Source organism: Canis aureus, chromosome 4 (assembly GCF_053574225.1).
Source record: "Canis aureus isolate CA01 chromosome 4, VMU_Caureus_v.1.0, whole genome shotgun sequence".
Classification (NCBI taxonomy): Eukaryota; Metazoa; Chordata; class Mammalia; order Carnivora; family Canidae; genus Canis; species Canis aureus.
In genome coordinates this window covers 59,304,526-59,327,459 of record NC_135614.1, presented here as the reverse complement: position 1 = coordinate 59,327,459, position 22,934 = coordinate 59,304,526, and the positions used below count along the sequence as shown (strand labels likewise).

General features: G+C 43.5%; 2 protein-coding genes across 7 annotated transcripts in view; one reads left to right on the top strand and one right to left on the bottom strand.

The window, feature by feature from the left end:
• The window catches only part of LOC144312780 (uncharacterized), a 740,032-nt gene that overhangs the window by 40,340 nt on the left and 676,758 nt on the right, over positions 1–22,934 (top strand). For all 6 annotated transcript variants that reach the window (XM_077895808.1, XM_077895804.1, XM_077895809.1 and 3 more), the window contains exon 3: positions 14,637–14,794. In XM_077895808.1, coding sequence (XP_077751934.1) covers positions 14,637–14,794 — 158 coding nt within the window. The remainder of the gene's footprint in view (positions 1–14,636; positions 14,795–22,934) is intronic.
• GLRA1 (glycine receptor alpha 1) overlaps positions 1–22,934 on the bottom strand; it is an 85,689-nt gene that overhangs the window by 32,180 nt on the left and 30,575 nt on the right. Inside the window, exons 2-3 of the mRNA XM_077895813.1 lie at positions 17,838–17,965; positions 12,219–12,286 (exon numbers count right to left, since the gene is read on the bottom strand). Of these exons, the coding sequence (XP_077751939.1) occupies positions 12,219–12,286; positions 17,838–17,965 (196 nt within the window). The remainder of the gene's footprint in view (positions 1–12,218; positions 12,287–17,837; positions 17,966–22,934) is intronic.

Genomic DNA, 22,934 nt, shown 5'->3' with positions numbered 1-22,934 from the left:
AATTTAATAACTGAAACCCTAATTTACTGTACTGCGTCTCATTTAGGGAACTGTTTATAAACATATGGGAGACATTCATTCAGTAGTATGAGAAAAGGGTGTTTGAGAAGCAGGAATTTGGCAATTGGTAATCTAGCATCATCTGGTTGGGGGAATACCAACGTTTTCATTCCTGCAAAGAGGGTTTCTGAGTGGTGACGCAAGAATGCTTTCTTAGACCTCTTTCTGGCCTAGATGAAATTTCCCTCAAGACTATCTTCTTTTCCTTTAGTTCCAGATATGTCAAATGTGACTCCTGATTGGCTTCCCTGGTATTCGGAGACTGGCAAGGGAGTGCTTTCACAGAGGACATGAGCATTCCTATTACTTGAATAGAAAGCCGCATTGTAAATTAAATAACGTGGCATTTCTTATTTACCCACTTGAGTATTTTGTGGGGTTGAGTGTCATGAGTCAGCCTTCCTGAATCTGATCTGATAGAGGGCCAACTCTGAGCTGTCACGAATTCCCGATTGTTATGCCCCCCTTGGTGGTGTACTGGGGAGAGAGGCATCCAGCAGATGATATCAAGGCTGCCTACAGCCCCATTTTCTGTCTCTAACAGACTCTAATGGCATTTCTGAGCCTTCTCTCCTTGGCCTTCTTTTAGTATTCAGTTTACCGAGGCTTTGTAGAGTGTTGAGCCGTATCTAATTGGATGACATTTAATAGACTTTCTCTTGGATCCCCAAACCCAAGAGCATAAAAAATGACCTAGCATGAGCTGTGTAAAGAGACTGAAGTGTAATGGAAAAAAGCAACAACAACAAAAAGGATCTCATTCAAAATAGCAATCAACCTCACAAAGTGTCCATGAATAAACCTAACAAGAAATATGTGACTCCTAGATACTTAAAAAAAAACAAAAACAAAAAACCCAACAACTCTAAAACTTTACTGAAGGGCATAAAGGAATACCTAGATAAATGGAGAGACATATTGTGTTTATATAATATTGTAAAGATGTCAGTTCCTCCCAAATTAATCTATAAACTCAATGCAATCCCAATAAAAACCTGAGGTGATTTTTATCAGCCTCAACAAGCTGATTCTAAGGTTCATATGGAAGGACAATGGACTAGAAACATCAGGAAAATCTTAGGAAAGAAAAACAACAGAGAACTGTTTCTACCAGATATAGAAATATAATGTTAAACCATAGTAATTAGAATAGTGTGGTATTGGTGCAGAAACAGACAAACGAGCAGCAGAACACATGGAGACTGGAAACAGACCTAGGTATATATGGAGATTTAGTTTATGAGAAAGATAGCATTTCATATTGGTGGAGAAATACTGATCACTTAAGGATAATGATGGAAAGATTACTATCGAATTAGAGAAAAATAGAGGTAAACCACCACCAAATACTTTACAAAAGATGAAACCAACTACATAAAGGAGGTACACGTAAAAAGAGAAACCTATAATATTATTGATAATGCTCAGTATGCAAAACAATATGCAAAGATACTCGAATTCACTAGGAGTCTGGAGTGAAAATTAAAAATGATAATGAAGTACCATTTTAAAAATCCCATTTGGTAAAATGAAAAGGCTTGATAATATCTTGGGTTGGCAAGGATAAAGAGAGACAAACACTGTTGTCAGTGAATTAGAAGCTTCTTTGGAAGTGATTTGGGTAATACGTCTGTCAAAATTACAAAAAAGTTTCATGTCTTTTGATCTATTCATTCCTCTGCTGGAACGTATCCTGAGGAGACGCGCAGAGTTAGGTACAAGAATATTCTTTGTGGCATTGTTTGTAATAGTGAAAAGCTGCATAAATGTAAAAGGTCCATCAGGAAAAGAGTGGTTAAATACCACAAAATGATGGCCTGTTCCAAACATGGCATTTTTAAAAAGACTTATTTATTTGAGAGAGAGAGAAAGAGAAAGAACACATGAACAAGGGGAGGGGCAGAGGAAGAGAGAGAATCCAAGCAGGCTCCCCGTTGAGTGTGGAGCCAGATGTGATACGGGGCTCTATCTCACCACCTGAGCCTAAATCAAGAGTCGGGTGCCTAGCTGACTGAGTCACCCGGGTGCCCCAAGGAGCATGGGATTTTACAGGCAAGCCATAAAGTTTGGAAACAGATTAAAATTATTTGTCATATCTGGAATGTGGTAATAACAAACCACCTCTTATATTCCAAGTTGGTGTTATGCAAAGAGGTAAGAATGAGTTAGACCCATATGCAGTGATGGGGAGAAATTCCAAGACATAGTGAAGGAAAAGAGCACAGTCCTAGTTATATAATGGTTGTGCATGTGTATATGAGCGTATGTGGAACCAAGGAGGGCAGTAGGATATACACTGACTTATTTATTTGTAGTGATTAACTCAGGATAGGGCAGTAGGAATTGGAGGAACACGGGAGGCAGGGATATTTTTGTTTTCTTTCTCTCTTTTCTTTTTCTTTTTTTTTTTTAATTTTTTATTTATTTATGATAGTCACACACACACAGAGAGAGGCAGAGACATAGGCAGAGAGAGAAGCAGGCTCCATGCACCGGGAGCCCGACGTGGGATTTGATCCCGGGTCTCCAGGATCACACCCTGGGCCAAAGGCAGGCGCTAAACCACTGCGCCACCCAGGGATCCCTCTTTTCTTTTTCATTAGACTTATTACAAAAGCTTCTTTTTATCTCTTACTTGTGTACTTAAAAGAATGTTCCAGAGTTTAGCTCTCTGTAGCATAGTGTGAGTCAACACTGTGATATGGCTACCTAAAGGAAATGTCTTTGAAGTGGCACGTGTAGAAATGATTTTAGTATTCTGAGAAGGTTCCCTGGGAGGCAGGGATTAAGGGAAAAACCGAGGGAATAATATTTCTGGCCTTTGCTCCACTTCGTCCAGAACAGCCTGGTTTGGTTTGGTTTGGTTTAATCAGTTTGTCAAAGTGCTACATAAGATTTAGCTTAAAACTGAACTGTGGTGGTAGAGCTGTTTTTTTTTTTTTTTCTTTTTATTTATTTATGATAGTCACAGAGAGAGAGAGAGAGAGAGAGAGAGAGAGAGAGAGAGAGCAGAGACACAGGCAGAGGGAGAAGCAGGCTCCATGCACCGGGAGCCTGACGTGGGATTCGATCCCGGGTCTCCAGGATCGCGCCCTGGGCCAAAGACAGGCGCTAAACCGCTGCGCCACCCAGGGATCCCGGTAGAGCTGTTTTTAGAAGCAATGCTTTGAAGCCCACTAACCCAGAATTGGGATGGCAGTGGCCTTGCCTTGCTCTGCTCTAAGTACTCTTGGGGGCTCGGGTTCAGTTGTTGGCTTCTCATCTCAAGATGGAAGTTGATGGCCCTGGATGTACTTGGAGAGCATCATGATGGTAAAGGAACTGGGCACCAGGGGGGATGGTTGAAGAGTCCAGGTGTGGGCAGGGGGCAAGAGGACTATCTCAGTTATTTGAAGGGCTGTCAGGTGAATAGATTGGTTCTCTGTGGCCCTAGGAACAGAATGAAAACCATGGGTAAGTGGAGATTTCAGAGTTGTCCAAAGGCAAAATGGGCTGCCTTGGAAGATAGGGAGCTCCCTGCATCTGGAGGTATACAACAAACTACTTGGCCACAGTGTTTATGGTAGAGATTCTGATGACAGATGGCCGTTCAACTAGCAGACCTCCAAGGCTAATTCTTTCTCAGTATTGATTGAGTGCCTATGGTTCAGGCAATGTGTTAGGTGATTGAGAGAGACAAGAATCCCCTTCCAATAAAAAAGCAAACAAGACAACTAACAAGTGAATTTTTACATTTGAGACATTGCTTTAAGGATACTAGAACAAATGATGTGATAGTGACTGGAAGGGGGGTCATTTTTAGATAGGGAGTCAGGGAAGAGCCCTCTGAAGAGACATCTGAGCTGAGACTTGCAGGATGAGAAGGAGCCATTCACACAGAGATCTCTCTGGGCAGAGGGAACAGACCAGAGGAAGGGAAATTGCTGCAGGGTTTGAAGAAAGAGAATGTTGTGATCTGATTTAGGGCTTAAAAACATTCCTCTAGCCACTATGGGAGGGGAGGACATGAAGAGGGAAGGCACAGAGGCCAGTTAGGAGGTTGTTTCAGTCAAATAGGAGAGGGGTGATGTCAACTAGACCTGACAGCAGTAGATTTGGAAAAAAGTAGGTGGATTTAGTTTTATCTTCTATGATTCAAAAATATCTGCTTCATTAAGTCACTTGACCCCAGAAGTAGGTTTGCACTGTAAAGTACTACTTTCCAAACGGTGTATTAACATTTAGGGTTGAACTAAGGGGCATTTAATCTCCTATGTGATAGCTGTTTTTGTGTATCTTGAGGTTTCATTTGTGAATATCCAAAGGGATGAATGGCCAAGGTCTTGTTGTGGTACAAGTTCTGATAGAATCCCACAATCCTACTGATTAACTAGACCACAGTGCGGAAGACCAGGATAAGGTCAGGTCCTCCCATAGCTCATCATCCTGTTGGCTCTGCCACCTTTCTTCTTGCCCCATGCTGTGTAGGTGGACCAGGCCAAGAGCAGGGCTCCAGAAGTCAGGCAGCCTGGAGATAGTAACTGGCAAGGACATTTATCAGCTGGAAAAGTGTGAGTGAGTTAAGTCTCTCTCAATTTTAGTTTCCTCATCTGTAAAATGAGATTGTTAGATTATATGGAATAATCCCCATAATTTGCTAACCACAGATGCCTGGTTTTCAGTAAAGCGATCAATAAATGACAAACACTGCCACCTCACCTTCTCTTCAGAGCAGAACTTTTTGGAAGAATTATCCTCTTACTATCTTTGCTTCAGTTTGTCTTCTGCTCTCTCCATGCCCCTAAGGTTACATTTCTAATTTCATACATGTTCCCTTCCCGTAGCCCACACTGCTAAACCCATTGGATGCTATTGTCTTTTCTTACTTGACTTTCACCCTCTTTTAGCACTGTTGCACTGTTGAACACACATGGGTTTTTAAAAACCCTCTTGCTGTTGGGTCATTCCATGGCATCATTCTCTGCTGGAAGGGTTTAACCTGGAGAGTACCATGATCAGATTTACGCTTTAGAAAAATTACTCAAAATCATACAACAGCATTTTCATAGCACCTGGCACATTAGACATGTGGAGTGAGCATTGGCTAATACTGCTATTGGTCATCATTATTTGCTACGTCCCACAGTATCCTGGGCAAACCTCTGTTATCTCTCTCATCACTCTGCGTTGTTAGCTTTGGTTTTATTGTTCACCATCTCCAATAGAGAGAGCAGAGACCTACTATTTCTGTTTACTTCTGAGGACTTGAGGGGATTATACTTTTCTTCAGGCGGCACCAAGACATCCTTTGGAGAGTGAGATATGAACAGAAGTGGTCTATGTCACTTCTGGGAGGAAAGCGTTGACTAGCTGCAGCTCAAGCCTTCAATGCTTTGTTGCCTTGCATGGCAAATGTGAAATCACATATTGATATGGAGATGCCATGCTCAGCCGCGACATGGAGGACAGTAGTTTTAGAGAGTTCCCTGGATTTGTAGCAGATTTTAGATGAGTGATAAATCAATCTTTGTTGTTTTAAGACTTTGAAATTTGGGGGGGTATTTGTTGCAGCAGGAAAGCCTAGACTAATGTGAATAAGACAGAACTCTTCCTGGAGCTTATTGCCATGTTCAGCACATATAGGATGTTAATAAATGGAGGTGGAGAGGATAAATGAATAAATCGGGAACAGAAGGGAAAAAAACCCCTAGAAGCCATCTCCTTAGGCTTGCATGTATTGGAGTCCTTGGCTGATTGGTTCAGTAGTTAACAATCCTTTACATTTCTGTAGCATTCACGAAAGGCTTTCATACCTCTTACTCGTGTGTTCTATACACCACTCTTAGAGCCAGATACCTAGGACGGACTGAGTCTCAGTAGCATCAAATGATGGCAGAGCTAGAACTCAACTCCCAGTATCTCGATTTCTGGGTCAGGATTCTCTCCATTGCTTCTTAATATCTACAAATGAGGCCAAACTTGTGGACTATATTTGGATAGGCTGTCACCAATCACTGGGGGTCCTGGACACAGTGTGCCTGTCTCTATGCCAAACTAGCCCAAGACTTGGCAAGAGAGTCTGGAGCACATGTCCTGGGATTCACGCCCGAAGGACGTCAATCCACATGTACTCAGACACACATACTCACACACATACATACACTCTGTCTCTCTCTCACATATATATATATCTGTCTCATATATATATGTCTCTCATATATATATATATATATATATATATATATATATATATATATATATTCTACATGAATTCCAGCTACCAGGGTGTCCCCTTATGTGCACAATCACATATGATACACATTTAATTGTGTATCACTTATTCACATGTAATTGTGTGTATACATATTCACATACATGCATATACACATATAAATGTGCTTATTCAAATATTGAAGTATACTTAAATATGTGCTCATCTATTCACAAATACCCATATATAATTGCATAACTGAAAATAATATACTTCATTCCCTCTTAAGAACTTTTACTTATTCTTATGTATATGTGTGCACACAGATATCTGTGCATCCCCACTTACTTACTTGTACATGTAGAACCACAGAAGCAGACATACTTATGCTCATACCTGTACTTGGCCATAACATTTCTCTTTAAGGCTACCTGTTTCAATATCTTTAAGCTACCATGTACATATACACATACCTATGTGTACATTTGCACAAATATACAAGCCCACAGTATACACATGTGCATAAACACTGCACAGAGATGCTGCTGCATAAGCACTTAATACATACTTATGTGTGTCCAGACAAGCTGGATGGATTCTTCTAGGTTCTATCTCCAGATCCTTCTCTTGTAGCCTGCCACAGAGGCTGCTCTAGTTCAGGACCCCCTTCTCTATTCTCTCTTTTCCATTCCCATTACAACCCTACCTTTATTTTCTGTGTAGACTCAATGAAAGTGTCTGGTAAGGTCAGATGAAGGGCTGGCAGCTTCAGCCTTCCCCTCATCGGGAATGGATAGAGACCCCTGTTGCTTTTCTGGCTGCCTCTCTGTGCTCTCAGGTCTGTTAGCTCCGGTGAATAAAGCCAGGCCCTGGGAGGCAGACAATCAGGCCTGGGGACTCCAGCTGTTTATAGAGCTGCTATGCACTCCTGCTGCTCTTGGAGAACAAACACAGCCTGGAAAGTTTCTGGCATTGGGACTATGTCCATATTACCACGGGCCCAGGAGGCACAGCTAGCTCTTTGTGTGGTTGGTGAGGCAGAGTCCTGGGCTGGAAGTCTATTCAGTGAAGTTGCCTTTCATCTCTGATTTCCTTATGATGAAAGGAAACAAGTAGAGACTGGGAAATTCCAAACATCCAGGAATTAAATATTTATATTTGGCTCAAGAGAAGATGGGCTTTGGGGTGAGATAAGATCTGAGTTCAAATTCTATCTCTGCCACTGATCAGTTGTGTGACTTGATACAAGTCACTTAACCTTTCTGAGCCTCATATTACTTATCTATAAAATGGGGATAACATTTCCTGCCCCCTGGAGATTGTGGTGAGCTCGGAATGAGATGATATATGCAGAAGTGCTCCACACTCTGCCTGGCACACAGTAGCATTTAAGGCGTGGTGTGGCTCTTGTTTTTAAGATGAGTCCAGTCTTACTCTCCAAGCATATTCTGCACGACAAGAAAGGAGATTTGTTTTTTTTTTTTAATTTTTTTTTTTTTTTTTTTTTTATGATAGTCACAGAGAGAGAGAGAGAGAGAGGCAGAGACATAGGCAGAGGGAGAAGCAGGCTCCATGCACTGGGAGCCCGACGTGGGATTCGATCCCGGGTCTCCAGGATCACGCCCTGGGCCAAAGGCAGGCGCTAAACCGCTGCACCACCCAGGGATCCCAAGAAAGGAGGTTTGAATGGGGAAAGTGGTTCAAAGAGTTTCGTGGGTGGGATCTAGGTGAGAAAGAAGCTGAGGGGGAGGGGAAGTGTTGGCCACTTGGAAGAGCGTCAGACCTGGGGTTTTGTCACACTTGCTCCGTACTTTGTGGCCTTGCTCAAGTGATGTCCCCACTCTAGCCGTCATATTCCCTCTCTGTAAAGTGAAGGACTGCCTTAGACAATTTCTTCAGGTTTTCTTCTAGTTCTGAGATATTAGGTTATGTTTTTCTGAAATCATCTGCAAAGTAAATTAAACGCGTATAGATAACTAAGGACCCAGTGGAAAAAAGTCACGGTATTATGGAATGTACAAGCTGAAAATGGTAACTCCTATTCTGAATTAACATTAAGTAATAAGGAGAAAACTGTGTCACCTGTGGACCACTCCCAAGGAGGCACATCATTGCCAATTCTTCATTCCTCGTCTGAGGATTCTGTATCTCCACCGCAGGGGGCCACGCCCTCCCCAGGCTTCCCTTGGGGCTCTTCCCATGTTCCATCTGTTCTGTTTTCCCCTGAGGTGTGCTGAGCCTGGCACGATGTGAGGTTGGGTTTCTACTTCTGATAATAGTTAGGTGGTTGCTTAAGTGTGCTGTGTGGGTCTGTGGTCTGTCGGCTTCCTGAGTCATTGCCTTTTGATGTTATGGCAGTGTGGGGCACTGCAAACACCTTCTATGGGTTAGGAGAACAGGATCTTCATCCTTGCCTGGTAGCTAACTAGTTCTGTGATACAATGTGTCCAAATCTATTTCTTTAGCTGGAAACTGGGGGACATAGTGTTTACCCTGTCTACTGTGTAGAGAGTGGTTGGAAGACCTAGTATTTAGTGAAGGAATCAGATGAGAGAGTGGGCATGAAATATGTTGAAAATTATGAGTAGTATTTAATAATAATAGCTGACATTCACTGTGTGTGTACTTTGTGTCAAGCACCATGCTTGGCACTTTCTGCACTTTATCTCTGAATCCTCACCACATGTGGCAAGGTGGATGCTACTGGTACTCCACTCTACAGATGAGGAGAGACTGACTCAGGCTACTCTGCCCCAGGTCATAGAGCTGAACCTCATGTTTTGCTTGGCCATGGAAAACTGTGTCCTAATTGCTACACTATCTCTCTAGAGAGCAAAATGTAGCGGGAGTGAAGTCTAGAAAGGTAGGCAGGAGACATGGGAGAGGGGAAAACGGAGATTCAAGGTCACACAGATGATTAGTGATAGCTCTGAGGTCACCATCATCATCTTCATCATCAGCATTATCATGGGAAACATTAAGAGCACTTACAAAAAGCATTTACTGTGACAAAAACTGTCTTGCACTTAATTTCCACCCATGATACCTCGATGAGGTCAATATATTAGTCACCATTGGGATTTTACAGATGGGGAAATTTAGGCTTAAAGACATGAAGAAAAGTGGATTCTCATATATAGTGGAGAATATATATATTCTCATATATAGTCTCACATAGAGACTATGTGATACCAGAGCCTGGCTGGTAACCACCACACAAAATAAAGGCAAACTGCTATTCTTTTTAAGAGAGAGAGAGGAGGGGGAGGGGGTAAAGAGAAGAAATGAGAGAGAGAACCTTAAGCAGGCTCCACGATCTCTCTCTTCTCTCTCTCTTTGACCTGAGCCAAAATCAAGAGTCAGATGCTTAACTGACTAGGCCAGGTGCCCCAAACTGCTGTTCTTTTAGGAGGAATCTGTGTCAAGGAAATAGATCTATGTGTGGCCATTGTAGGGAAACAGGTTGGGGTGGGCTGGAATGCTCTTCCAGGTGGTTGGGGTGGTTCCAGGTGGTTGGGGGTGGTTAGGGTGCTCTTCCTGCTGGAAGAGCAGGAATGTACACCTGTTCTTAAATAACCAAGTTCTTTACATAGCTGGGTGGTCCTTGACCTAATCTGATAACCATGTATCATTCTAGAAGAGTGCAAGTATCAACACTCACCACATAGAGAGTATGAATAATTCAAGTGTCAATGTGCTTCTGATTTGGGAGGAACAAGAAGAAAAGCATTAGGAGCTCTTAAGACATCCATTCAAAGTGTGGAAAAACTTGCCTTTTTGACCTGGATACCCAGTGAAAAGCAGTCATATTTGTTCCTAGTCAACAGGTGGGATCATCTCCATTTGGAGATAATAGACCTTTTCATTTTAGGGAATTTTTTTTATCATTTGTCCTTTGGATGTGAGCAGGGTCTACTTGACTTTATTAAGACAGGTCTCTTTGCAAAAGGACAGATTTTGGACCATTTGCCCCACAATCTATAGAGATCAGTGATTTTTGCTAGTCTGGGGCTGAAAGATTAGATCTACTCTCCATAAATGCTTAGGACTCAATCATTGTATGAATCAACAGACAATACAGTTGATTTGGTTTATTTATTTAAAAAAGTTATTGAGTACTCATTATTAAATCACTGTTCCAGCTGCTGAGGTTACCACAGGAAATGAGACAATATTCCACCCCAGAAATAACTTATATTATAGCAAGAGCAGGAATGAATAAGCAGACCATTAACCATGTTACTTGTGAGTGGTAAGTGCTATTATGGGAACTGTAAAATGTGTCATAAGAATGGGTGGAAAGAACTCCTCGTAGCCTTGGGTCAAGCACACAGGTGAACTCACACACGTACACACGTGTTTGAGTGTGCGGGCTGCTTCTGCAGGTAATTCTAGCATAGATTTAAAGGGGAATAGGAATCAGCAAGGGAAGGAGGGCTAGTGTGGGTGCTCTAGGCAGAGTCCTCAATGGCATCAACACAGAGACACACCTGTCTAGAGAACTCTTAGGCGTTTCCATTATCCAGAAGAGGAAGTGAGCGAGAGAGAGAAGAGTTGAAGCAGGGCAGAATCACGGAGGACCTTCTAAGCTTTTCAAAGGAATTGGGGCTTAATGGTGAAGCTGAGGGGGAGCCACCAGGGAGGTGTAGAAGCTGGATGATGGTGGGGTTAGATCTGTATTTTAGAAAGACCAGCCTGTGAGAAAGAAGGATAGTAGTGGAGCAAGATGAGAGTTAAGGCTCTTTTGCAGTAATGTGAATAAGCCCCATGGAAGCCTGAACTAGCCAGGGGCAAGGGATGTCTAGAAATGGGTAGCTGTTTTTGCTTTTTTTTTTTTTTAAGATTTTTATTTATTTATTTATTCATTCGAGAGAGACAGACAGACAGAGAGAGAGAGAGAGACAGAGACAGGCAGAGGAAGAAGCTTCATGCAGGGAGCTTGATGTGAGACTCGATCTCAGATCCCGGGATCACATCCTGAGCTGAAGGCAGACGCTCAACTGCTGAGCCACCCAGGCATCTCTAGAAATGGGTAGTTTAGAGGATTTCCTGGCAGTAACATCTGTCTATAGGACTTGATGATTAGCTGGCTGCTCTCATTTGGCTCATAAAGAGATGACTTTAGGCTGCTTAAATTGTTTTCTCATGAGCTAGATCACTCCCTTCAAAGCAAGTACAATTGACTTTTGTTTTGTTTTGTTTTCAAGGATTGGGAAAAATTTTAAAGTATCATTGCATCTATTTATAATCACAAATGTATCATTTGCTCCTTGCAGAAATTCAAAAAATAGGGAAAGACTGAAAGAAGAAAATTAAAAATTATCCATAAGTCTGCAAGCCAGGGATAACTGCTATTAATATTTTGGTATTTTTCCTTCTAGTCTTTTTTTCCAGTATAGCTGGTTTATTTTAAACTTTTTACTATGCGAATTTTGAAATATACACAAAAGCTGAGAGAAGAGTTGAATCAACCCAAAAGACCCACTGCGGCTTCTGTAAGCAGTCTTCTGCTATTGCATAGTTGAATTGTAAACTTACATGCAGCTCTTTACATTTTCTTTTTTTTTTTTTTAAGATTTTATTTTTTCATGAGAGACACACACAGAGAGGCAGAGACATAGGCGGATGGAGAAGCAGGCTCCCTTACAAGGGGCTTGATGTGGGACTAGATCCCAGGACTCCAGGATCACACCCTGAGCCACCCAGGCAACCCTATAATTTTGTTTCTGCATCCTGGGTGTTTGGCGTGTGCTAGCCCTGCTGGCTCTTTGAGAATTTGCAGGTGTATGTCTTCACCCCAAACATTGAATAGGAGAGCAAAAATGCCTAAGTCGCATGGTATGTACTGGAGATCTGAAAAAACACCAGATTCCCCACCTTCTTGGGGAAACTCCATGCAGAGCGTACATATTTCTGGGAGAGAGATGTCCTCAGCAGGAAATAGCAGCCCATATTTTGATTCACTCACCATAGTTGTCTCAGCAATGGAACCAAAGCTGTTGATGAAAATGTTGCAGCTCACATTCACCGGGGGACCTGCCAATCAAGAGAGATTCCTGCTTAGCTCCATGGCCCAGAAGAAACCCACAGGATAGGACCCATTCCCAGAACAGTGACTTCAGGGATGGATTCCTCTCGGCAGAGGAGACCCTTGCTTGCCCTCCACACCAACCCTGAGCAGCAGGGACTCCCAGCCACATCACTATGCCAGATTCCCTGGTCCCCAAGTGAGCATCAGGTACAGAACACCAGAGGCTGAACTGAGATGTACTTTCATTAACACAGGATGATTCATCATCCTGCCATATGGTTGAAATCCCTTCTCCAAACCCCATCGGCTGCCTTCTAATTTGTGGCTGAAATGTATTTACGGCTCCAACATTTGGAGGCCATCTTGGGAATCGCAAGGAACAGCAAGTTCCTTGCCTTGAACTTATGAACCAAGAGATTGCCTGAAAGGGCGTTGATGGGAATTACCAGCTGAAGAATCCAGAGGGAACCTTGAGGGAAGTCCATAAGTCTTTATTAAATACATTTCAGACAAACTTTTTAAATTCTACTGCAAAGGTTAGGAAAGAAATGAAGGAACATTTGTCTTTGGGATCCCATTGTTAGGGGGCCTCTGTCAATCTTTTCATTTTATACTGTGCTGTGCTAAGAGTGTTCTCGATACCATCTCTATATCCTCTCAACAACTCCAGAAGAGGACATGGTTATTACCTCCACTTTGCAGGTGAAGAAACAGGATCAGAGAAGCCACACAGCCAGCATATGGTTAAGCCAGAGTTTGAGTTCAGATTTCTCTAATTCCAAAGCTGGTTGTACTTGGAGGAAAGAGATTCAGAGAAATGAAGGGGCATGTTCAAGGTCACAGAGTGGCGGACTCCAGGATTTTAAGCACTGGGCTTCTACATGAACTGACAAGGGGGCTGAGATAAAATATCCACAGAGAAATGTGAGACCATGGGATAGATTGCTATGAGCAGGAGGAGTTTAGGTATAAGAGAGGTTCTGGGGAACAAGGCATTAGGAAAGACCTCATGAAGGTGATAAACGTTGAGCTGACCTTGAAGGCAGGTAAGACTTGGATAATAAATAGCTCATCATCCTTCACATGAAGATTGCAATGGGCAATCTGTGAATTTTTCAGGTCTGCTTTTTTGTTAATCCCCATGAGGTCCTGAGTGAGCCATGGCAAAATTACTGTCCCTGCTATGGAGCAGAGAGTTTTAATAACTTACTTGGGCTTATTTATCAAGCATGTGGTAGAGCCGGGACTCACACCCAAGTTTTCTGACAGTGGAAAGAAGGGAGCAGATGTCTTTGTGTCTTCTGTTACCTCTTTAAAAAAGTAGCCCAAACATTTTACCCAAACTCAGTCAGTTTCCTTCTTTTCAGAAATCTTGGTGTGGAGGAAGGGACTCAGTTTTAAGGTAGGATCCAAGTTTTCCCTCCAAGGTTGTGCCAGGCTCCCTGGGTTTTCAATACTCATTGGCTATTTTATTTAGGTGCGTCTTACTTCCTGTTTCTGGGTTACAATTTCCCCATAAGTCTGGGAGAGTAGTGCATGATCTTGGTAGACACTTTGAGCTCCTTTGGTTTGGAATTCCCGTATGGAAGTTATCCATGTGAATTACGTGGTTACAGTATTTCAGGGCTGGAAGGTTTCTTAAAGGTCACCTTATCAATTTCTTCCCAAAGTACTGTCTGTAGTAGAATAACCTGGGGCATAATTTAAACTGCAGATTCCTTGGCCCAACCCCAGACCCAGTGAACCCAGATCTCCGGAAATTAGCCCAGAATGTATTGTTTAATGAGCTACCCGGGTGATTCTCACACACAGCCAAGTTTAGGAACCACTGTTGTAGTGGCACCAGCTGCCCATTCAAGGCTGAACACCCCAGTGATGGGGAACTCATTTTGTCTTGAGTAGCTCTTTCCATAGTTGGATACTTCTGTCTGCTAAAACATTTCCCTTATGCTGAGTGAAAATCAGCCTCCTTGTCACTTCCACCTAAACAAAGACCCATTAAATTTTTCCCCTCATTTAGACTCAGACCCAGGCTTTTCTTTTCATTCAGTCTCATACCATTAAGATGCCCCAAAGAGTTACTGCCAGTGCCTTGAAATGACGCACTCAGAGTTCCCACCCAGGCCCTGCAAGCATCTGGTGCTGTGACTCCCATATAAATTAGATCCTGATTTATGTGTGTGAGAGGGCGCCCGCCAAAGGGACCCCATGGGGAGGTGCGGTTCATTGATATAAATCTGAAATTAAATTATCCTCGAGAAAATTACAATCCGGCCGCCTTTGGCAGCAGGATAATGTATATATTTCATTAAATATTAAAGTTTAATTTTGCTTTTGTGTATGTGTTTGTATTAGGCTGTGCCCCAATCCTGGGAGCCATTATCCTATACAAAGTCTTAAAGAAGATACAGACTATCAGAGCTAGAAGGTCTGAAGCCCTACTGGATCCTTCTGCAGATGCAGAAACAAAGGCCCAGATATGTCAAGTGATGTACTTCGTGTCACGCTATCAGGTCAGTGGTGGGAGGACTGGACTCCAGTGTTAGCATGCTTTACTTCCGAATTCTGATTTGCATTGCCACTGTGTTCTGCAGACTGAGCTTGCTGTTCCCTGCCATCCTGATCTTCAGGAGAGTCAAGAGCAGGCAAGATTTCTGGTGTTTGAAGGAAACTGCTGGGTGATTAATCACTCTGTGGAGTTTCCAAACAATGCAGACCTCTTCCTCTTGTGTTAGGGTTACAGAGGCCTTATGTGCATGGCCTTTTCAGGAACTCTGTGTTTGTAAGCTCTGTGGCTTTTGGAAGTCTTATTTGTGCCTTGAGTGGAAGTGTAAAAGGACCTTGGGACTCAGGGGCAGAAGAACCTTCATGCCAATGTTTCACCTCTTACCACAAGGCAGAGTGGTGAAACCTTGCTTCCCAGTTTTAGAGGGTAGGGTGGGGGGGGGGGTGTCCTAGAAGATTTACCTTGCTCAGGGCCTGACTTAGAGGAGACTGAAGGGAGTAGAGACACTGCAGGTTTGGGAAGTGACTAAGACATTATCTAGTGCTGTAGATTTGGGGACCAGATGTTCAAAGTAAGGCTCCCAGATGGGGATAGGGAGGAGAAGAGCCCTGATTCAATAATTTTATAGTCTGAGCAAAATTTTATTTCTTAAAACTGTCCATTGCTAAGCAAATTAACAAGTAAATAAATTAATGAATGAATAAACAAATCAACAAATCACTAGCATTATACCAAGAATTGAGTAAATGTAGCTGAGTGAAAATCCCTAATCTAGATGGCATCTCTTGGGAAAGTCACTTAACTGCCCTATGCCTTTGCATATATTTTGGTTCCTTCGTTCATTCATTTGTTTTTGAAAGGATTCCTGAGGGCCATCTATGTGCCAAGTACAGTGCTATGCACAAAGGATAACTAACTAATACATGAACGCTGTATGGTACACATGCAACGAACGGGATTCCTCTCTCGGGAGAGCTAGACACTCCGGATGGGGTTCCGAGAGAGCCCACCAGGGGGCGTGGTGAGCTGGAATTCGGGAAAACTGAAGGCAGCACTGGAGGCAACCTGGTTGGTCATTGTTCTTGACCATGTTTGGCCAATGGAGTTTCTAAAAGGTGTCATTTAGCTGCCAACTTGGAAGACTTCCTAGAAAACCCTCAAGTCTTATCTCGGAAGGTCTGCTGCCCAGGGCCTGTATTCCTACCTGGCAGCTACCTTAGCACCTGACAAGTGGCTGCCCTTAGATGAGCCTGTGCTTTCTGTTTTTTTCTTATCCCGGTCCCGCTTCACTCATGTGCCATACATGATCCCTCTGGGTGTTTGAGGTTGTGACCCTGGTGACAGGCGTGGTCTCAGGCACTATGGCAGGAACACTGGTCATGATTTACCTGTTCTTGAGGGAACCATGGTCATGCTAAGGATGCTGGGAGATAGGGCCCAGGGAGAAGGGGTCAGAGGAGCCTAGAGGTAGAGAGCAGTGGGAGGTGGGCCCCAAAAAACCAACCCCTATGCATTTCACAGAGCACTTTCCATTTGCAGAGCACTCTGAGAAGGGTACTTGGAGAAGGGGGAGCCAGGTAAGCAAATATTAGGAAGCTGTCACTAGCTGTCACATCCCTTGTTTGGTCTTGGACTTGAGCCGAAAGGAACAGTGAGGAAGGGCATCTGGAATCAAGAATTGATTAGGAGGCTGGCAGTTGATCCTTGAAATAAGATTTTAAAGGGGTACTGGAAGGAAGGTCAGAGAGCTTGGGGTCCCAGGGAGCTCCTTACAATCGTACCTATAGAACTCTGCTTGGCAGTTTGGGATTGCTGCAACTTCTTTGGGTATCCACAGACATGACGAAGGGAACCTGTCTCCTCTGGTAGCAGACGTCAGGGTCTTGTAGAGCCCTTCAGAGCTGAAAGAAGCTTCTTAGAGCACGCTGGTGAGGATGTGTAAATTGGTCACCCACAGGGCATATCTGGCTCACAAACATGTTTTTTTTTGAATTCACATGTTTTAGGAATCAGGAAATTTTGCCTAAATCTTGATTTCTGGCTCTTCTTAGAGTACTGGATGATTAGGAAACATGAGGCCCTAATTCCTGTAGGGTAACTGTGGCCTGGGGCTAAGGAGAGGCTGTGCCCTTTCGAGGAGGAGACTGTACCTCTGTTTCTGCATAGTGGCTACAACTCCCTTTGGCCTCACTTTGGGCTCACCTTACTTGTTATCCCTGGAGCCATTTGAAATTGTGACTCTGATTTAGACTAGACCTATTTTTTTTTTAAAGATCTTTACTTATTTATTTGACAGAGAGAGTGAGAGCATGAATGCACATGTGCAAATAGCAGGAGCAGCAGAGGGAAAGGGAGACTTCCTGCTGAGTAGGGAACCCAAGGCAGGGCTGGATTCCAGGGTCCTGGGATCATGACCTGAGCCAAAGGCAGATGCTTAACCGACTGAGCCACCTAGGAGCCCCAAGACTGGACTATTTCAAAATTATATACTAATCCTTGGGAACTTTCAGCAGATGAATTTTAGTTGGAAGTTTCTTCTCTAAAACAAATAACAGTAAACTGCCTGGAGGAAAAGTGAGGGTGGGCTTGCTCATTATTCCCTGTGTCCCTTTTTTGGGCACATAGTGGAAACCTGAGAACTCCATGAAGCGTAGTTTATAACCCACAGATACATCCAACTCTATCACTGCAGAGATGAGGAACTGAGGCCCAGAGAAAGGAAGAGGCTTATCAAAGTTCAGAGTATACGTTTGCACCTGAAGCAAAACATGAACCCCTTTCTCCATATTCCATATTTGTCTGCCTATTACACCAGAGGGAGCAAATAGGTTTTCATTCACATACTAACTCCTGGCAGCCAGAGGTACTGTTGAGCTGGGTTCTCTGAAGCTTTGTTTGGGCTTGGTGGGGAGAAGACAGAACAATGTCTGCATCTGGGAAAGAGTCGGAGTCATACCATGTGTTTGCCATCTGCGTACAATACCATGCTGTTTGCTTCTGTAATTTAGGAAAGCAGATCCCTGAGAATATGGAAGGAAAGTTTTCTCTACCTTTGAAGTTGGGCCTGATCCTGGCATCATATCCAGAGGTTCTCCCCATTAGCTTATCCAGGAAATCCGAGGGTGACATGGGCTTGGGTGCAGAGCGGGCAGCTTCAGCCTCCTTGGAAGCAGCAAGGCTAAGAAAAGAGAGGAAAGCAGAGGGTTAATGATGGCCTTGTGATCATATCCCAGCCTTGCCCAGATCCAAGAACCACCAGAGTGTTCTCAGCCTAGGAAATAGGGAGTGTGGGTCCTTAATGAGGAAAGGCCAGGTTAAATGTTTGGCCAGACATCAGCCAACATGGAATCCTGTCAGGCAGCTGCCTGTTTCATGCTGTGGAGAAGCTGCTGCCTCTTTAGGTTGCATCTCTGGGGTTTTGTGCAATCATACTTGGCTGCTGGGCCTACCTGGGAGGAGATTGAAGGGTCAACTTCCCCCGAGGCCTAGCCCCGTGTTTTGAGTGACTGCACTGTCATGGGTCTGGGGAATAGCAAGTCTAGAGAGAATCTTAGAGATCTAATAGTTCAGCCTTTCCCCAAAGTTTCTCTTCAGAATCAGTCACTAATTAAAAAAAATGTTGCCCAAGTCAAATGCATTGGGGAACAGAAATTTAATCAGGCATCTTTACCTCGAGTCTTCTCAGAAGCTTTAACAAGCTTAGAGGCCTATACTTATGGGACTACCATCTCATGAAACATACACTTTAGAAAAAGCTCAGTTGGGAAAATTGAGGTATAGTTAGTGGAAGAGAACAATGTAGGTCCCAGAGTAAATCAGTCTGCCTCAGTGTATCAGGATTGGGGGATTCAAGGTTGCTGGAGTGCTTCACACTGTTTCTGTCACCAACCCCCATCCCCCACTCCCACGTGACACTGTGGTTTCGGGTCCTCATTCATGCCATAGCATGAATTACTGAGTCTAAGGACAGTGGCTGTCCCCCTGCCACAATCTCAAAGGTGGATAGATTTCTAAAGGAGTCAAGATTGAAAGCTGAAGGGTGAAAGAACAATCATTCAGGTTCTTTGGGCAACTGAGCTTTCCCAGTCCTGAAATTGTACCAGGAGATAGCTGGATCAAGTGCAACCCTGGGGTGTGGTGCTGTCAGCAGCTGGTAAGTTGAAGGATGTGCATGCATAGAGGGATGAGTGTGTGCACATACACACACACACGTGTGTGTGTGTGTTGCATAAGATGGGAACTTCTGTCACCTAGCCAAGTAGGACATTGTGTTCCCCAAGGATATGCACTCAACCTCTCTTGTTCTTCACCTTGGCTTGTTTCTGATCTCACAGCTGTAATGGTTTAAGTGATCACCTTTAATGGATGACTTTCAAATCTGTATCTCTGCCTGGCTGCTCAGGAAGCCCCCTTTCCTCCTGTGCAAACACCTGCAGGGCATGTCTATCTAGACGTCCTGTGCCTCAAATTCATCTCCCAAACTGAATGCCATAGCTTCCTCTCTGAACCAGCTCCTCCAGAGCACACTTCCCCAGACAGCACCAGCGTCTGTCCACTGGCTAGGTCTACAAGCTCCAGAGCCATCTTGTCTCCTTGTCGCCTTTTCCTCTCATCCCCTCATTCACCAGGTCCTGGACTGTGCTATCTTGTAATATAGTTACTTGTGTTTGCATTTGAAGACCAGGAATCATGGTGTTTTTTTTTTTTTTTAAGATTTTAAAAATCTATTTATTCATTCATGAGAGAGAGAGAGAGAGAAGCAGAGACACAGACAGAGGGAGAAACAGGCTCCATGCAGGGAGCCCAATGTGGGACTCCATCCTGGGTCTCCAGGATCAGGCCCTGGGCCAAAGGCAGACGCTCAACCACCGAGCCACCCGGGCTGCCCAATCATGGTGTTTTCATTTATTGTTTATTTGTTCTTTTAATCTCCTGCTATATCTATCACGTATCTCAAACATAATTGGTGCTCAGTGATTGCACAGTGAATGAATGAATGAATACTATGCTACTTTAATTAAACAAATATTCTGGTTAGGAGGGTATTCATAAATATTCATGTATGGACTAACAATTTTAAAGTAATTATGCTATTATTTCCAGTAATGAAGAATACTGAAAGCACTCTGGTATTCCTGTGCAGGTTCAGAAGGCATTTCAGGATTATTCAGACACTCATGTTATGTCACCTGAAGATCCCTTACCCATATACTAAAGAGCTCGTTTTGACTGACAGGATGAAGGACAAATGCATTTTCCTGTTTTTTTTTTTTTTTCTTTTGTGTGTGACTCTGGATGTTTGTGAGTTGGTGTCATGTGTACAAGTGGGTAGACATGTATGGATGTGTGTGGGGATTGGGATGTGAGGTGTTTGTGGATGTACAGTGGATTGTGTTACATAGATACACGTGTGCAAACGTGAATACCTATGTTCATGTGAAAGTGCGTTGTTAAGTGTGGCATTTGTGTGTGTATATGTGGGGTGGATATATATATGAGCTATAGGGTATGAATATATGGAACGCTTGTGTGGATGTATATATGTGGTATGTGTAGTGCATATATGTGTTTCCAAAATGAACTGTGAGAGGTAATATAAGAAAGCACAAAAAGAGTGGAAAGAACAGATGATTGGAATTTATCTTGTCTCACTTATTTATAAGCTGTGTGACCTTGGGGAAGTTACACAACCTCTCTGAACTTGAGTTGCCTCCTAGGTCAAATTAGTTTTACGCAAGCAGTAATTGATGTAACCGAGGACGGTTCTTGGAACATAGTGGGCATGTAATACATTGTCTTGCTCTTGCCTTGCTGTGTGTGTGTGTGTGTGTGTGTGTGTGTGTGTGTGTGTGTGTGTGTGTGAAGCAGTTCAGAGCCAGTCTGGGGTCTTCTTTCTGGTCTCACTGCTGCTGTCAGTGGCACCATAGGCTCCACATGGCTGGGAAGTCTTGCCAGATACCTTCCATGGCTCACAGTCCCAGCCTTTTCCCCATTCAGCACCAGACTCATGGCTGCTCTGTGGCTCTGGTGTGAACAAAAGTGACCAGAGGCATGCAACTGGTGATTTATGACTTTTCTGCTGCTATAATTCACTTCTAGAACCTTTCTAGGAGTGGGGTTATGAAGCTTTCATAAGTTCCTGTTCTCTCTGCAGCCGCTTCTCTCAGATAATAAGATTTGGGAACATAGTACTCCCTCCCAGCAGCTACTGGAGCACCAGCCATCTCTTAGCCCTTAGGCCTCTTTCATAAGCCTGAATCCTATTATGCTGTACAGTGAGAGAATGAATTTGCCCCAAATTATCCCCTACCACTTGCTATTAGCAAAATGTGCCGTTTAATACCTGAATCCTCCCCCAAGCTGAGGAGTCCTCTGGTCACCCTAGCGCTCCTGTATGCAGCACCTGGCCACTGACTCACTGCAAGCCCTGGCAGGGGGAGCTGAACTTGAGGGCATGGAGACTCTGAGAGGTTAAGTAACTGGCCTCAAGTCACAGGGCACTTTAAGGACAGAAGGTTTTAATTTTTTTTAAAAATTTATTTATGATAGTCATATAGAGGGAGAGAGAGAGGCAGAGACATAGGGAGAAGCAGGCTCCATGCACCTGGAGCCTGATGTGGGATTTGATCCCAGGTCTCCAGGATCACACCCTGGGCCAAAGGCAGGCACCAAACCACTGCACCACCCAGGGATCCCGACAGAAGGGTTTAGAAATCAAACTGTTAAGGGTTGCTTCATCCAAAAGCTACAATGTATGGGAAAGCCTTGTAAATTGCCAAGAGTATCAATAACATAGCTGCTCTTGCTACTATCTGTTACATTCAGGAACATCAGAACATGAGTCTGACTTCCACCAATTCTGGAACAACTGCACTCACCACACTGTAAGGTGGAGAAGAAAGAGTTGTGGGTCACCACATGATCTGTTTCGTCAAGTGATTCACAGCAGAATTCTTTGAAATTCTGAGATTTGCTAGTCCCAACTTCCCCACATATCACATACCAGTGGGTTTTTGGATATCCCTTTCACATTTTTGGCCTTGTTTCTGCACCACCTCTCCTAGTCAGTTACAATGTTTCCTTAAATTGCCTCACTTCTTTCAAACTTACTCTTTTTATTTTTAAAAGATTTTATTTATGTATTGTACAGAGAGAGAGAGATTGATTGAGCACAAGCAGGGGGAGTAGGAGAGGGGAGAAGCAGGCTCCCCGCTGAGCAGGGAGCCTGACACTGGGCTCGATCCCAGGACCCTGGGATCACAACCTGAGCCAAAGGTAGATGCATAACCCCTTGAGACACCCAGGTACCCCCAAACTATTTTTAAACACTGAACTTGGTATTTCACTACTTAAAAATGAAAAAGCACTATTATTTGCCATAATAGACATAACCCCAATAATGAAAGTAGTGAAAACAAAACAAAAAGAGAAGTCTAAAATTCTACTAAAGAAGTCTAAAAATCAACACGTGGTTGATCACCAACATTCAGAACGCAAAGCCTGCCGGGAATACCAGGGGAAGACCAGGAGGTATCACAAAAGTTTGGAGACATATTAACACGTGACTGAGACTCTTCTTGAGATAACGAGAAGAACCAAAAGACAAATATACAATAGTAATTCACTGATACTGTGGGTGAACCACCCCCAGCCATCCCCCATCTCTTTTTGCCCTACACCAAAATTTCTCTAATTCTTTTTCAAATACAAAGGCTCCATTTGAATGTCAAAGTAGCCATGCCCCTCCACTGGATAATCATTGTACATTTCTGTCTATATTTAGAAAGTACATTTTGCACAGAATTAGTTCAAGGGCCCCCTATAGTCAGTCTGTGCTCTGTGCTTGTGTGCAAAGTAAATATGCATCAGGAACCCTTGGTGTACTTTTAGAACCACTACCTATTTTATTTTATTTTATTTTTTTAAATAATAAATTTATTTTTTATTGGTGTTCAATTTGCCAACATACAGAATAACACCCAGTGCTCATCCCGTCAAGTGCCCCCCTCAGTGCCCGTCACCCATTCACCCCCACCCCCCGCCCTCCTCCCCTTCCACCACCCCTAGTTCGTTTCCCAGAGTTAGGAGTCTTCATGTTCTGTCTCCCTTTCTGATATTTCCTACCCATTTCGTCTCCCTTCCCCTCT